This window comes from Dermacentor silvarum, chromosome 1 (assembly GCF_013339745.2).
Source record: "Dermacentor silvarum isolate Dsil-2018 chromosome 1, BIME_Dsil_1.4, whole genome shotgun sequence".
In the NCBI taxonomy this organism is placed as follows: Eukaryota; Metazoa; Arthropoda; class Arachnida; order Ixodida; family Ixodidae; genus Dermacentor; species Dermacentor silvarum.
Genome location: NC_051154.1, coordinates 415383143 through 415398255, shown reverse-complemented (window position 1 = coordinate 415398255; position 15113 = coordinate 415383143). Strand labels below are relative to the sequence as shown.

Here is a 15113-nt window from a genome sequence, read left to right as displayed (position 1 = left end):
TGTAGACAAAAAACGTTTACATCAGCAACAACCGGGCAACTTAAACACATTTTTTTCTCGCTTCTTTTTGCTCAAACATTTTACGTCAACGATGTCCCAAGTGCTTTTACAGATGAAAAGCTGAAGAATATACGATAATGGGACTAAGTCCACTGACCAACTGATGTGTTATATCAAATTTGTTTATTTTCATCAGAGTGACGAACAACTCGGCCACAGGGGTTGCTCTTGAAATATAATTCACAGGTGCTAACTTCTAAGGCACGAGCACAACACACTCTAGAGATTCAAAGAAATCGGAAGCTAAACCTTTGTAAAGGTAGCCACGTGTCCCTGTAACAGGCGCAAACGCAGTTTGCAGACAATTCACTCCAAAACCCTGCCCGCCATGAGTTCTTTGTTGGTGCTGACCATTTTCTGGGCAAACCATTTTGTAGCCTCAAAAAGAAAAAAAAAAGCCAGGAGAATTCATATCTTCAAACATCCCGGCACCATTTGCGAGGCTTGACTGGACATGCGAAAATAATACGGAGTACTTTAATGGCATTCCATGATGTGGCGTCGATTACCGTTGAGGAAACTCAGAAACTTCTTGAGTGCTTTGACCCCTGATGACCTCACCAAGACCCACCCCTGTCTGTTCCATCCTCCGCGCACTGAGCTTAGAAACAGCCGCTCTTGGAGTGCACTTTTACGTTAAGAATATTGGCACTACTAGTGAACGCCTGCATGAAAAGTGGAATCACAGCAGTACTTGGCAATGTACATAGAAGGGGGGCGTTCTTATTTTTACCTTTCCGTGTGATCTTTTAGGCTGTTCGTAAGCGACTAAAATTGTAACATGTGCAATAAAGTATTGGTGGAGGAAACGTCCTACCGTCGCCGCACCACTGCTTCCCACACACTAAATTCATCTTACTTGGCTACTCTTGTGATAAAGTCAGTTCGGTGCGCAAATGTTGCTCATTTGACACCTAATCTCGCTTGCCTGGCATGCGGTATGCGACGGCGAACCTTTCGCGCGGTTTCACCAACAGTGACGGCGCGGTTTACACGAAGTTTGCCCTGTCCGGTCGAAGACTTCGTCACAGACATGCTCTTTTAGCGCAATGATGTTGTAGAAACTAGGCCACGGCTGACTTGTTGCTATTACCCAGCTAACGTTACTGGCACACTTGCTTGCCATGACCAGGAACGCTTAATCCGTGAAGCAGATTTCATTCCGCTTATCCTCGTGTGTATTAGGTCTATGTGTTGATTTGTGCATGTCGCCACTGCGCTTAGATGTTCCTACTATTATCCGAAGCACAAACCTTTTTTAATTCAGTTGAAGCGGTTCTGTACTTTTGGTTAGCTTTAGTAACAACAGATAGCAGCGACGGCCCGAAGCAGCTGAACATTAAAAACTGACGTCTCCGGTAGTTAACAGTCGTATAAATGACTGTTGGGGAACCTTCGCCATTTTTCAATGCCGTCCCCTTCCATTCGTTTTGTCCGCGTACGTCGTGCTGTAGCTACCATGAAGTCATGTAACTAAAGAGTTAAAATAGCTATAGACATGCCATCAACAAGGTGTAAAGTTGCAGCGGCAGCACGTTCTCGCGAGAAACGACTCGCTTGCAAGGCCGACTCGCAAGTAGAGTACATTTAGTAGAGCTGAGCTACGGCTTCTGTCATAACTTGCGAAATATGAAAGCGTTCTATAGAACGCTTTTGTATAACGTTAACGTTGTAACCTTGGCTACACAGTTTTAAGCTAATATGCGAAGAGCAACTCTGTCTATTAGGCTGTTACACACAGCGAGAAGGATAAAAAAATTACGATTTTTTTTCAGTTTCTGTAGTGCAGCGTCTCCGTTCTTCAGCAAAGAATCCGTTCAATGTGAAAAAAAATTATATCGGAGATCAGTGCATAGAAAAGCAGGCTTGGCTATGTTGTTCCTGGAGTTTCGTGGCCTGTGGCCTCAAAAGCAATATTTTGATTCCTTACTTTTTTGTAAATGAGCAGGCTACGAGAAATAACGCCTAATGGAAGTCTGGCACAAGAGCGAACAAAATAAATTTAAGAGCCGACGCACTTGCTCACAAACGAAAACTCCTGAGGCAGCGCCCTCCCGTCTGAAAGTCTTCCTGAATGAACATACCATCTCAACAACCTTTTTCGGCAAAAACAAGTGCATTTAAATTTCATATCACCCAGTGAAAAACCATGCCTTTCTGATGCAAAAACTTAGCACATGACTATTGAGTCACGTCTTAGTAGTTTCTGCATTATTTTTTCCAGGACACGAAGACCTTTCCCTACATACCCTGCAGCCCCGCCAGCTCAAGAGCCGTAAGTACCAATTCAAGGGTCTGTATAGAGTCTGCAAGACCACCTTATTACACCGGCACAATATCGTAGTCCAGCGTTCTTAATTACATTAAATGAAAAACAACGTGCAACTTGAAGAGCCCCTGCAACACCTTTTCTTTAAACCTACGAACCCTGGACTAAGGGCGCTGGCTATTCGTTGAATATATTCCTGAAAAAGTGCATCACAATGACGTCATGTTACTCGAGGTATAAGGAGAGCAATGCTTTGTTCCTTTATTTCCCCTCAACAGATTTCCTTTAGGCTGTGGAATAGCTGCCTCCTTTATTACTTTTTCTTCTCTACGCGGTATTGACAAAGCAGCAGCAGCAGCAATCATGATTAGGACCTCAATGTCTGCATGACCTGTCGCGCGGTCTATAACGTCACAGACCGCGGCAAAAGAGCCCGAATGCCGCAGGAGAGTGCGATATTGTCCCTTCAGCATTTGGCTCCCATGACAGCAAACGCTTCCTTACCATGTTCAAAAAGTGTTGCAGTGTCGCTTAAAAACTGAATTTCGCTAAATTATACTCACCTTCTAGTCTTTTTGCAGAATCAATTATTACAAGGTTGAATCACACAATTTTACATCACGCAGACCAAGTTGTGGTTCTTGTCGGTATTTGACTACACATTGTCCACGTAAGATGTATTATAGGAGAAAATTTTTAATGCTGGCGCAATACAAATTCCTTTAGCGGCAGAAAATAGACAGACCTGTCCTGAGAAACTCACAGTTCAAGTCAAGAGAAACGCAACGAAATTGCCAAATTATAGATCTGGATGGATTGGCCACAATTACACATTAGAGAATACCAGACCAGGACGAACCTGTATGCAAAATTCTAGTTGTTTTTTTTTTTGTTGTAAAAACTGCCGCTCAGAGGAATCGACTGGCGTCTGAGCAAGTGTTCAGTGAGAATGAAGACGTATTTTTTGTAAGGTGGGGGGGGGGGGGGGGGCTTTAAGGCCTTCGGGCTAAGCGGGGAAATGTATGAATGAAGATTACAGAATATACCGTGGGCTGGCTAATATTTTCAGATTTGATTGGACTACTAGCGTAATAAAAAAATATTGCCCTACACTGAAAGATTCCTTATGCCAAGTCGAATACGATGCCTGCCTCAAATAAGAATACATATTTCTGTACGCGTGAACTGCTCACGGCAGCAGAAACAAAAGGAAGGCCTTTCGTAGACGGGTGACATCGCACTACGTGGAATGTTTTAGGCTATGCACTGGTGCCAAGCTACGCTGTTATAATCTGGACGTCATTGTCCACGTATATTCGAATTTGCATCGCTGTTAGTTCGTTGTTCATTTTGGCTGTTTATTCTTTCCTATACCATAAGGCGTCGCTCACAAGCTCAGTGCACGACGAATTTGTCCGCACTACGTGCGCGGAGATTCCTGCATAAAATTCGTTCCGTGGTTTCTAGCAACCTAGCTCAATGCTGGATGAAACATCCCTTGCTTAAATGATATTTGCAACTTGCCGCGTTCACAAGCAACGAACCTGACTTTTGCTTTTGGCGGCAGGCGTTTATGGGTGTCGACGTACGTGCGCTCATATCCGAAACTCTTCTCGTGGAGAACTATACGGCATGATAGAATTATTCTGAACCGAATATCGACCGGACTGCGTATTTCAACGAGATAGCGGGCCCCGTGTCGCCGGCGGCGGCGGCATGCTCCGTCAGAAAAAAAAAAAAAAATCATCCCAAACCAGGCCGGCGCTCCGCGTGGCGCAGAGGCGTTACTCAACTAATCGAATTTCTGAAAGTAAAATACGCAAGAACATTCTTAAAGTGCGGTTTACACACAACCTACAGACATGATAGCGTAATTTGAATGTACGAGAAAATAATTTGATTATTTCCACGTAACAGTTCTGTTACGCGGAAACTCATACACAAACTCACTTTTTCCTTGTTTACGGGGTCATGATCCATTGATGAGTCACTGCTTGTAGCCTCTTCCTGTTGACGACTGACTACCAGATTTAGGCAGAAATAACTAACTGGGCTTTCAACGGTCGTGGCAAGCAATTGGAAACCACCCTTCGGACCATCGACAAGCTAATTTAATGACCTCGTTATGCTGTAAATAAAGTTCTTTCTCTCTCTGTGCCTTTCGGGGGTTTGAGCCATTGCTCTACCCTGCACTGACACTGGTATCGGTCCACCATTGTTTTCTATCAGGCCCCATGTCGCAGAAAATCCGGTGTCGGTGTCGGCGTCAACGGCGCCCGATAACGCTATCGTGTTCCACTCTTAAAGGCGAAGCTTAAGCGTCCTACATGTTTTTTGGCGGCCGTCGCGCTACCTTTCAGATAAGTCAACTCGCTAATTATTCAGAACGCTAGCTGCATCGAAACCTCACGCTGCCACAGAAAGCAAAAAGAGCCATTTGCGGGGATCCCGTGGCTTCGATCTACGGACCAGCAGAAATATTTCTTCAAGTGCGCAGCTATATTTCTGAGAAAAACCCGCATTGATTTCCTTCCGGGTGGGTGACAGTTTTTCACGCTTTCGTGAAACTTGCTCCACTTTGCGAATTTCCGCAACAGCTCGCCAAATGCAAACACATTACAATGAAGCGCCAGCCACGGCGGCCACAACAGGCTAGTCGAGTGGAGACTTCCTATGCAAGTCTCCTCTGCGGTGAGTAATTCATTAGGTCAATTCTGATAATCACTGTGAAACAGAGTAAATTACCCGTCATCTTGATAAAAAAGTAACACTCAAATGTTAAGCATAATGTTACGTAAATATTGTAATTTCGCAATTTCAAACCTATGGACGCGGCAACAAAACACTCGATGCATGCACGTAAACTCACGTAATTCAAGTGAACATATTTGATTCACAACCGCCCTTACAGACGGGATACAAAGCAGTCCCAAAAGTGAAAAGGGCGGGCAGGAAAGAATATGGAAGCCCAAGTCCCTTCTTGGCGGTGTTTTGATTTCTTAATTTCACAAGTGAATCTCAAGTAGCCCGCTTTTTAACTTGAACGCACACGCGCAATTATAACAGGCTTTCAAATCAGCTGGAATTTCTAAGCATTGCTGTTTCGCGCGCTTTCCATTGCGGTTAAGTCGCCAGGGAAGAAACAAATTGACCAACTTTATATATCACGTTTGACTGCCAACATTTTTTTTGTCACATTACGAGGTGGCCCAGTCACCTCGACCCGCGACTTATTTTTCCACTGTATCACCGTCCTGCGTTCCCCAGAGCCCCTCCTGCCGCAAGACCTGCTTCGAGGCCACCTCTGCCGCCACCGCCGGTGCCGAGGCCACCGGTGTCCGGCTTGCCTCCGGCGTATCCGCCTCCTCCTGCTTCCCTGCGGCCCGTGGCTCCGCCCACGCGACCACCGCCCGCGGTGTCCAGGCCACCTCCGCCACCTGCTAGGCCTCCACCTCCGCCTCCACCGCGGCCCATCCCTCCTCCTCCCTCTCGAAGGCCGTAAGAGCTCTTGCCCTCGACTGTGCAGCGCGTATCATTGCTTCGAAGCGTCCACGTATAAAGATTAGAAGAAAAAGTCTGCTGATGCAGGAGCGGCGGACTAGGTCGCCTGTTTTGCCGACAAATGTTTGGAACACCCGGTGCAGGCATAGAGCACAATTATCGAGCCGCGTTGACGTCAGTGGCATGCGCCAGAGTGCAGTTCTGTCGTCTGGAACGCCACGCCAACTACGGGGATTCCTAGGAACGGTCGTCTAAGTATCACAGTTCAAAATAGAAAACTTACAGCAGCTCGCCCAATTTCTATTGCTTAAATACAAATCCCTAACTGTGGGCCACCTGGGGAGCAGCACATGCTTCATCACTGAAGCTGTTCGTAGCCGCCAGCAGGACACATTAGTCCTGCAACGGTATCGGCGCCAACAAACTGGCAGCTCCATGTACAATGGGATTTCTTGTCAGATGAATTAATTGAGGCGGTAGTTCAAGGACGGAATAGAACAGAAGCATCCATGCAACCTCGGGGTCACACAAATCCGCCACCTGTGTTCGTGAAATTCAGCGGCATAGGGTGGAATTCTTCGGGTTTTCACAATAAAATGCATTAAGTGAACAGTTGAAAGTTAAAGTTGCACCTGCTACGAGGAAACCACTTATGGTTTGAGTCATGACTGCAGGTAGCGCACTGTTGCCGCGTCGACAAGACGACGCGAGCACTCACTTGTGAGGCCGGGGGAATGCCGAGTGCGCTCAAAATTAAGTGTTAGAAATCGTATACCAAATGGTTCTCAAGTAGCCAGAAGTGCGCAGAGATGGCTGCACTGCAACGGCTGCTGGACATTTTTTCGTAAGTGCTCTGTTTGCACGAGCAGCTGCTACATTCTAGAGGCCGCAAAAATTGCATCGTGGAAACGTAGTCGGTGCAAATGCAGTTTCTATCTCGCCCACGCAAAGATTTGTTGCTTTGTGAGTGACAATGGGGCGTTTTATCTTTTTACAACGAAAGCTGTATATGGCTAGGCGAAACGAAAAACCGTTCGTCCCATGTTTCGATAAGCGTCTCCAATGGCTGCACCGTCAGTTACGTGGTTCTCTACGTCGCACCCAAGCGCATGCGCCATTGGCAGCGCCATTAGTGACGTCGTTAGCGAACGCGTTCCCGCCATTGCCACATTGACGCTGCTCTGCCCGCAACGCCGTCTCCTCGGCTCGCCGTTGTCGCATGGGTTCGATATCTCGAGTTAGCTCGGCGTCGTGGTTAGCAGCATCCGCCCGCCATTGGCGCTTGCGTTCCACTAGAAACACAAACATGTAACCAATAATTGAGAAACGCTTCAATCCAGCGTGGGGATTAACCCAGTGCTAAACACCGGGGCCGCACGTTTAAGTTTCGCTGGTTAACCATCTGCACTAAGTGCTTGGGCGATGTCTTTTTTTCTTTTTCACGGCAGACACGTGTTTTTCATTTTAATATCAGTTGTATCCTGTGATCATCGTCGGTTTCTTCTTTTGCCGTCAGTTTTGCGCTGCCTGTAGATTCATAGCTCGATCACAATGTTTGTCACTTTAGCACGGGTTTTTGCCACTGCATTTGACGCGCTTCTGTGTCCCTCTAACCCAGGCCTGGATCCCGAGTCCAGCGACCCCCTCCAGCGTACCTACCTCCGGACGAAAGCCCCGATTACCCTCCCTTTGAGGGACCACCCTCTCGACCACCTCCTCCAAGGCGCCCGTAGGTCGCTCATAATTGTGGACAACACAATGCGAGCTGCGTGAAGCGATCTATATCGTCCGCGAGCCACTACTCTCTTTGAGAAACCAATTGGCCGTGATTGTGACAGGAAAGAAGCCTAAAAACGCCCATGGTCTCACTGCTTGTTGCTCTCGTATGCAAAGAAAATGCAGACCGTATCAAGAGGTGAACGAAATCGTCACATATATTTATGGAGCACAGTAGTTGCATCCACGCGACCGACATTTTCCTGTATATACGAGAGGGCAAGTCTCCGAGCGCGTCATACAGTTAATCAGTAAGAAAGACAAAACGCCATCAGAGGTTTCGCGAAGTCTTACAAAGGAGGGCCGCCGATCTAGCATGGCCAGCTATGTTCGTCGGGCCAACCAGCGACGCGCGCGTACAGAAGAATCGTGCTTGGCGATGCATCGAACTAGTTACACCATGATGATGTGCCGCCGCGTGTCATATGATGCCCCGTCTATGAGAAAGTGTGGCTCTGATCAGTGCGAACGAAATGAAAGCAATGACGTAAAAGAGAGACGCGGTCATGTTACCGTATATGCAGCTCAAACACTACTCAAGCCATCAAAAATCATGCGTCTCGCAGAGGCGTTCGTTCATGATGTCATTCTCTTTGAATTGTTATGTCAATGCGGCGAACCTCTCAAATCTTTGTATAGAAAGGCGTTTTGAGCAGCAACCACAGGTTCCGGTTATGGAGGTGAGCTCTGCGCATAATTCGCCTCAAATGACAACAAAAACCGAAAACAGGCACAATGTTACCAAGATGTGTGCCTGGCAGCGTGGCCAATTCCCTGCAAGTTGACGCCATACTGCCCTAGCTTTTAGTGCAGTGGTAGAGCCGCCGACTGACATGTGGAATAAGTTGATTGGAATATCGCGTGATTATATTTCACTCTTTTGAGGTCTGACATCATTATAGAACCTTCATTTGAAATAATTGCTGGAAGCGGCAATACTTCTTTTTCTTTTTTTTCGGCTTCTGGCTCACAGCTAACAATAGCAATGAAAAGTATAAGGACAATATCAAGCAAATACGCCATTGTAATCTTGATATTGTCACGAGCCATGGCAAAGACAAAGACGTTGTAGTGGGGCTGGGTCAGAGGCTCTTCTGTCAGACTGAAACCTGCTGGAACCTGTGCGCTCTGTGCGCTCTGTGCAGTCTTGACTAGACAAGCGCTAGCCGTTTACTGCTAATTAAATACTCCCCGTAACATGTTTTTGGTGGAGGTTGCGGGTTCTATTCCACCCGGCCCTGGATTTTCGGAGCGGACGCCACGTTTCTCCTGCCTCCATGGCTGAGGACAGTTCGCAGTCATCGCAACCCGCGCCCGCGGCTCCAGCAACCGTGGTCCTTTCGCAACCTCTCGATCCCGGCACGTTTTGCTGCACGGACAACAATGACGTCGACGATTGGCTCTTATTGTACGAGCGCGTCTGCAAGCACCACAGGTGGGATGAGACCCTAATGCTCGCCAACGTCATTTTTTACCTACGGGGCACGGCTCGTGTGTGGTATAACACGCACGAAGAAGAACTGACGAGTTGGGACGTCTGCAAGGAGAAGATGCGCGCATTGTTTGGTCGATCGGCCGCGCGACAAATGACAGCCCGGCACGAGCTGGCGGCCAGAACTCAGACGTCCACGGAATCGTACGTCGCATACATCCAAGACGTGCTAGCCTTGTGCCGCACAGTTGACAAAGACATGCCAGAGGCAGACAAGGTTGGCCACGTGTTGAAAGGCATAGCTGACGATGCCTTCAACATACTTCTGTGTAAGCACTGCACCACGGTTGACTCCATCATCACAGAATGCAGGCGGTTTGAACAAGCAAAAAGCAGACGGATTACTCAGCGCTTTAACAGACTCCCGAACACAGCTGCGACCTCCTCGTGCGAAGATCCCATGACGCCCCCTCCGTTCTCGACGCCTAACCACTTGGCCAGGATTGTTCGCCAGGAGCTCGAAGCCATGGCTCCAGCCGCTTATCAGGCACCTGGTCACGACCATTTGGCGACAATATCCCTCATTCAGGCCGTCGTCCGTCAAGAGGTTGCAAATATGGGCGTCCTAGTTCCACAAGCCACCAGTTATGCTCCTCCGCCCATGTGCCCTTCCGGTCCTCACACTGAACACCACGCCGCCAAAATTGTTTCTGCTGCCGCTTCTGCTCCCCGGTTCACACCCCGCTACCGAAACCCATCTGAGTGGAGGACGCCTGACGACCGCCCAATCTGTTTTTCTTGCTCTCGCGTCGGCCACATTTCACGCCACTGCCGCAATCGTTGGAATTACCGACCAAGCTTCCCTAGTGACCGCCGCCAAGATCGTGGCCAGTACTATAGCACACCTCTTCTCGACGGCCAATTTCCGGCCCGTGATCCTCACCGTCTGTCTTCGCGCTCTGAATCGACCTACGCCGATGTTGCCGCACAAGGACACTGGTCCAGCCGATCGCCGTCCCCTCAAATTCACCAGTCGCGCTCCCCTCAACGCCGTCGCTCTCCTTCTCCGGCTTCCTCTGGCCACCACCCGGGAAACTAGCCAGTGCAGCTCCGGGAGGTGAGGCTGCATTGACGACAAGGACAGAAAAACCTCTATTGAACCCTACTTCCAGACGCAATTTGCTCGGTGTTCTCGTCGACGGTGTGCCCGTTACTGCTCTCATTGATACTGGAGCCCACATATCTGTTCTTAGTTCTACGCTCCGACGCCGCCTACGCAAAGTGCTGACACCTGCCGTACCTCCTACTGTGCGAGTAGCTGACGGCACCCGAACACCGGTTCTTGGTATGTGCACTGCCCGCGTTACTGTTGCCGGTCACAACACTTCAGTTCTTTTCGCTGTTCTGGACGCTTGCCCTCACGATGTCATTCTTGGTATTGACTTCTTGAGCGCCCACTCTGCCCTCATCGATTGTTCTACTGGCATTTTGCGGCTCGAACTGCCATTGTGTCCTGATTACGCCGCATCAAGTCACACTCGCCTACGTTCCATGGAGTTTCTACGACTACCCGCGCAGGCTGCTACCTACGTCCTTATGTCACCGTTTCCACCAGTCCCTGATGGTGAATATGTGGTCGCTCCCCTCACAGACCTGATCCTCTCGCGCAACATCGCGCTTCCTCATACCATAGTGGTTGTTGCCAACAACAGAACGCTGCTTCCAGTCCTCAACTTTTCTACTTCGACCCATGTTCTTCCTCAAGGAATTTCACTAGCCGAACTGTCACCTCTGGAAGAATGTCTGTTTCTTCATTCACTGCTGACGCTGAGCCCATGACCCAACCTGTCATACCGGCGACAACCCAGGCACTTCTGGACAAAATGATATCCCCCGACCTCTTACCGTCCCAAAGTGAAGCACTCCGTGGTGTCCTATTTTCGTACCTTGACGTATTTGATGTTGAGAACACTCCATTAGGCCGTACACAAGTCGTGGCCCACCGCATCGACACTGGAGACGCCAGCCCCCTTCACAAGCACCCTTACCGAGTGTCTCACTCCGAGCGCCAAGACATCCAAAAGGAGGTTGATAAAATGCTAGATAAAGATGTGATCGAGCCTTCTTCTAGCCCCTGGGCATCCCGTGTAGAGCTTGTGAAAAAGGACAACAGCTGGCGGTTTTGCGTCGATTATCGCCATCTCAATCGGGTAACGAAGAAGGATGTGTATCCTCTTCCCCGAATTGATGATGCGCTCGACTGCCTCCATGGTGCCAAATATTTCTCGTCGCTAGACCTCCGCTCGGGATACTGGCAAATTGCCGTCGATGAGCGCGACCGCGAGAAGACCGCATTCATCACACCCGACGGCCTCTACCAATTTAAGGTTATGCCTTTTGGGTTGTGTAATGCTCCTGCAACTTTTGAACGCATGATGGACACTCTTCTACGTGGTCTGAAATGGTCAACCTGTCTTTGTTATCTGGATGACGTAATTGTTTTCTCGCCCAGCTTTGACAGCCACCTCCCTCGTCTGTCGGCTATTCTCGACATATTTCGGCGTTCTGGCCTCCAGCTCAATTCATCTAAGTGTACCTTTGGGCGCCGCCAGATCAAATTACTTGGACACCTAGTCGACGCTACTGGCGTACAACCGGACCCTGACAAGGTCCGTGCCGTCCGCGACTTCCCGGTTCCACGGTCCACGCAAGAAGTACGCAGCTTTCTTGGGCTCTGCTCCTACTTTCGCCGCTTTATTCTCAACTTCGTGGACATTGCTCGACCCCTCATGGACCTACTCAAAAAGGATGCGGCCTTTTCTTGGGGCGCGGAACAAGCGACTTCCTTTGCGTCGTTGATTTCTGCCCTCACTTCACCACCTGTGCTGGCTCATTTTGACCCGGCTGCTAGAACAGAACTTCGCACCGACGCAAGCGGCCATGGCATTGGTGCTATCCTCGCCCAAACACAGAACGAAGTCAACCGTGTGATCGCGTATGCTAGTCGTCTTCTGTCACCGTCGGAGAAGAATTACACCATTACTGAGCGGGAGTGCCTAGCTCTCGTCTGGGCTGTCGCGAAATTCCGTCCGTACCTATATGGACGGCCGTTCGTGGTCATAACAGACCACCATGCGCTCTGCTGGCTCTCGACACTTAAAGACCCCACAGGAAGGCTCGGCCGTTGGGCATTACGGTTACAGGAGTACACGTTCTCGGTAGTGTACAAATCTGGCAAGTTACACAACGACGCCGACTGCCTCTCCCGCCATCCCGTTGAACCACCCGACTCCACAACCAGACTCCGACACCTGTGTCTTGGCGATAACAGACTTCATCCATGTGGCCGACGAACAACGTAGAGATCCATCGTTGCTCTCTATTATTGACCGTCTGCAATCCGGCACCATCGACCCTTCACTCAACATGTTCTTGCTTCAGGATAACGTTCTTTACCGCCGCAACATGCACCCCGACGGCGCAGAACTCCTGCTCGTTGTCCCGCATCATCTGCGCAGGGACGTCCTCGTCCAGTTTCATGACGCCCCCACTTCCGGGCACTTAGGCGTCTTGAGAACTTATGATCGCATACGACGACGGTTTTTCTGGAAGGGCCTTTATCGGTCCGTTCGCCGCTACGTAACATCTTGTGACCTGTGTCAGCGTCGCAAGAAACCTGCGACCCAACCTGCTGGTCTACTTCAGCCAATTGACGTTCCAACCGAGCCGTTTTATCGAGTGGGCCTGGACTTGCTCGGTCCCTTTCCAATTTCCACGAAAGGCAACAAATGGATTGCAGTCGCTACGGAGTATACCACTCGATATGCAATTACTCGAGCGTTGCCAACCAGCTGCGCCACAGATGTAGCCGACTTCCTACTGTATGACGTCATCCTCCAACATGGTGCTCCACGTCACCTGCTCACAGATCGCGGTCGCTGCTTCCTCTCTCGTGTGGTTGACGATCTACTTCGATCATGTGCTACTCACCACAACTTCACGACCTCATATCACCCTCAAACCAATGGACTCACCGAACGCCTAAACCGTACACTGACCGACATGCTTTCCATGTACGTTTCCGATGACCACCACGATTGGGACGTTGCGCTTCCGTTCGTCACATTTGCATACAACTCATCGCGTCATGAAACTGCCGGCTACTCACCCTTCTATCTTCTCTTTGGACGTCATCCCTTACTACCCTTTTACACCTTGCTCCCTTCTGATCCAGCCTCCCCGTCCACGACTTCCTATGCGCAAGATGCCATCACGCGTGCACTCGTCGCGCGCACAGTCGCCCACGCTCGACTCTCGTCATCGCAGACAGCACAGAAGGCCACTTACGATCGTCGACACCGGGATACTGATTTTCCACCGGGCTCTCTCGTCCTCCTCTGGCTCCCATCTCGTCGTGTCGGCCTTTGTGAAAAGTTAATGTCGAGGTACGTCGGGCCCTACCGCGTGCTGCGCCAGGTGACTCCTGTCACCTATGAGATATCTCCCATGGCATCCACCTCATCGACTGCCGCTCCACGAAGTGACATCGTACATGTTTCCCGCCTCAAACACTACAACTGTGATAACCCATTTTGACCACAACAAGCACCGGGACGGTGCTTCATCGGCCGGGGATAATGTCACGAGCCATGGCAAAGACGAAGACGTTGTAGTGGGGCTGGGTCAGAGGCTCTTCTGTCAGACTGAAACCTGCTGGAACCTGTGCGCTCTGTGCGCTCTGTGCAGTCTTGACTAGACAAGCGCGAGCCGTTTACTGGTAATTAAATACTCCCCGTAACAATATTATAAAACAATAAGTTATGCCAAAAGAAGTTGGAGGTTCCCTAAACATATTCTTATGGGATGAGACGTTTCTTTTGGCTAAGTTGTTGCTGCAATATGGTATTGCCTCATTCGTTGTGTTTTCATCTCATAAGAATATGCTTAGGGATCCTCCAACTTTTTTTGGCATAACTTATTGTTTTAGAATATTAGGATAGGTTTCCAATGGCTAATTTGCTTTATGTTGCTACTTGTTGCAGAATCACTATCCATGCTGCTGCAACAGTACCTCCCCAGAGCTGAAGGCAAACTGAGACTGCGGGCGCGCTCCTTTTGTAGAGGCTACGTCGGTGACTACATGTTGACCGCGCCGGCTATTCCGATTTCCTTCTCAACTTCAAGTCGGCGCTTCCCGTTCTGCTGCGGGGATTCCCCTCTCCTACGCCGCGGTTGCAGGCGGTTGCAGCGGCGGAGTGGAGCGCGCGTTGAGTGTTGCTGCGGAAGGCGTTGGCGTCAATTCCGGTGGGAGAGGTCACGTGCTTTCCGGGCACGGCTTTTGTGGACGCCAACCGGGTGCGCGCTTTCGCAGACTTAGTCAAGTAACGCTTTCGCGTTAAAACTTGGCCCCTTGGGCAGACATGGAATGCTGAGTGCACAGTGACAGCGCTCGCTTCCTTTTCGCTCATCCATCAAGCGAAAGCCACCGAACCTTTCGCGCCCTTTCTTTTTACAGCGTAAGCTGTTATGGCTCATTCCAATAGCCATTTCTGGTCGCGATGAAGCCGCCGCCGCCGCCCCGTAGCCGCTATCGCGGGAAATGCGAAAAAAAGTATCCGCTCACCGCCGGGATCGAACCCAGGCCCGTGGCGTGGGAGTCTGATACTTTACCACTGAGCCACGCAAGCGCTTGCTATCAGATGGAAGAAATATTCCCTTTATACGCGCCCTGCGCCTGCGCGCCTAGGCAGGCGCGCAGGCGCAGATGATCCGAGCCTCTGACAGTATGGTGGCGCCATCTAGTTAACGTGCCTGCAACCGCCGCGTGCGACGAGGTGCGATTCAGACGCGATGCGATTCAGTTGAGGCGCGCAATCAACGCTATCACGATGTGAGATGTGCGCCACGTATTCCACGTACCTCTTCGGTACACGTTATGGCGTCTCCTCGCAAGGTACGAACCGCTGCTCAAGAAGCGAATCGTAGAGCTACGTGCGTGGCTACAACCAGGCATCATCGGGCTCAGCAGACTGCTGCGCAGAGAGCGTTACAACCGCAGCTCGCCGTCGCAGGGCG

General features: G+C 50.0%; 1 protein-coding gene across 1 annotated transcript in view; it reads left to right on the top strand.

The window, feature by feature from the left end:
• The window catches only part of LOC119447346 (basic proline-rich protein-like), a 46851-nt gene that overhangs the window by 7147 nt on the left and 24591 nt on the right, over positions 1–15113 (top strand). The window contains exons 4-6 of the mRNA XM_049663780.1: positions 2285–2335; positions 5597–5827; positions 7449–7559. Coding sequence (XP_049519737.1) covers positions 2285–2335; positions 5597–5827; positions 7449–7559 — 393 coding nt within the window. The remainder of the gene's footprint in view (positions 1–2284; positions 2336–5596; positions 5828–7448; positions 7560–15113) is intronic.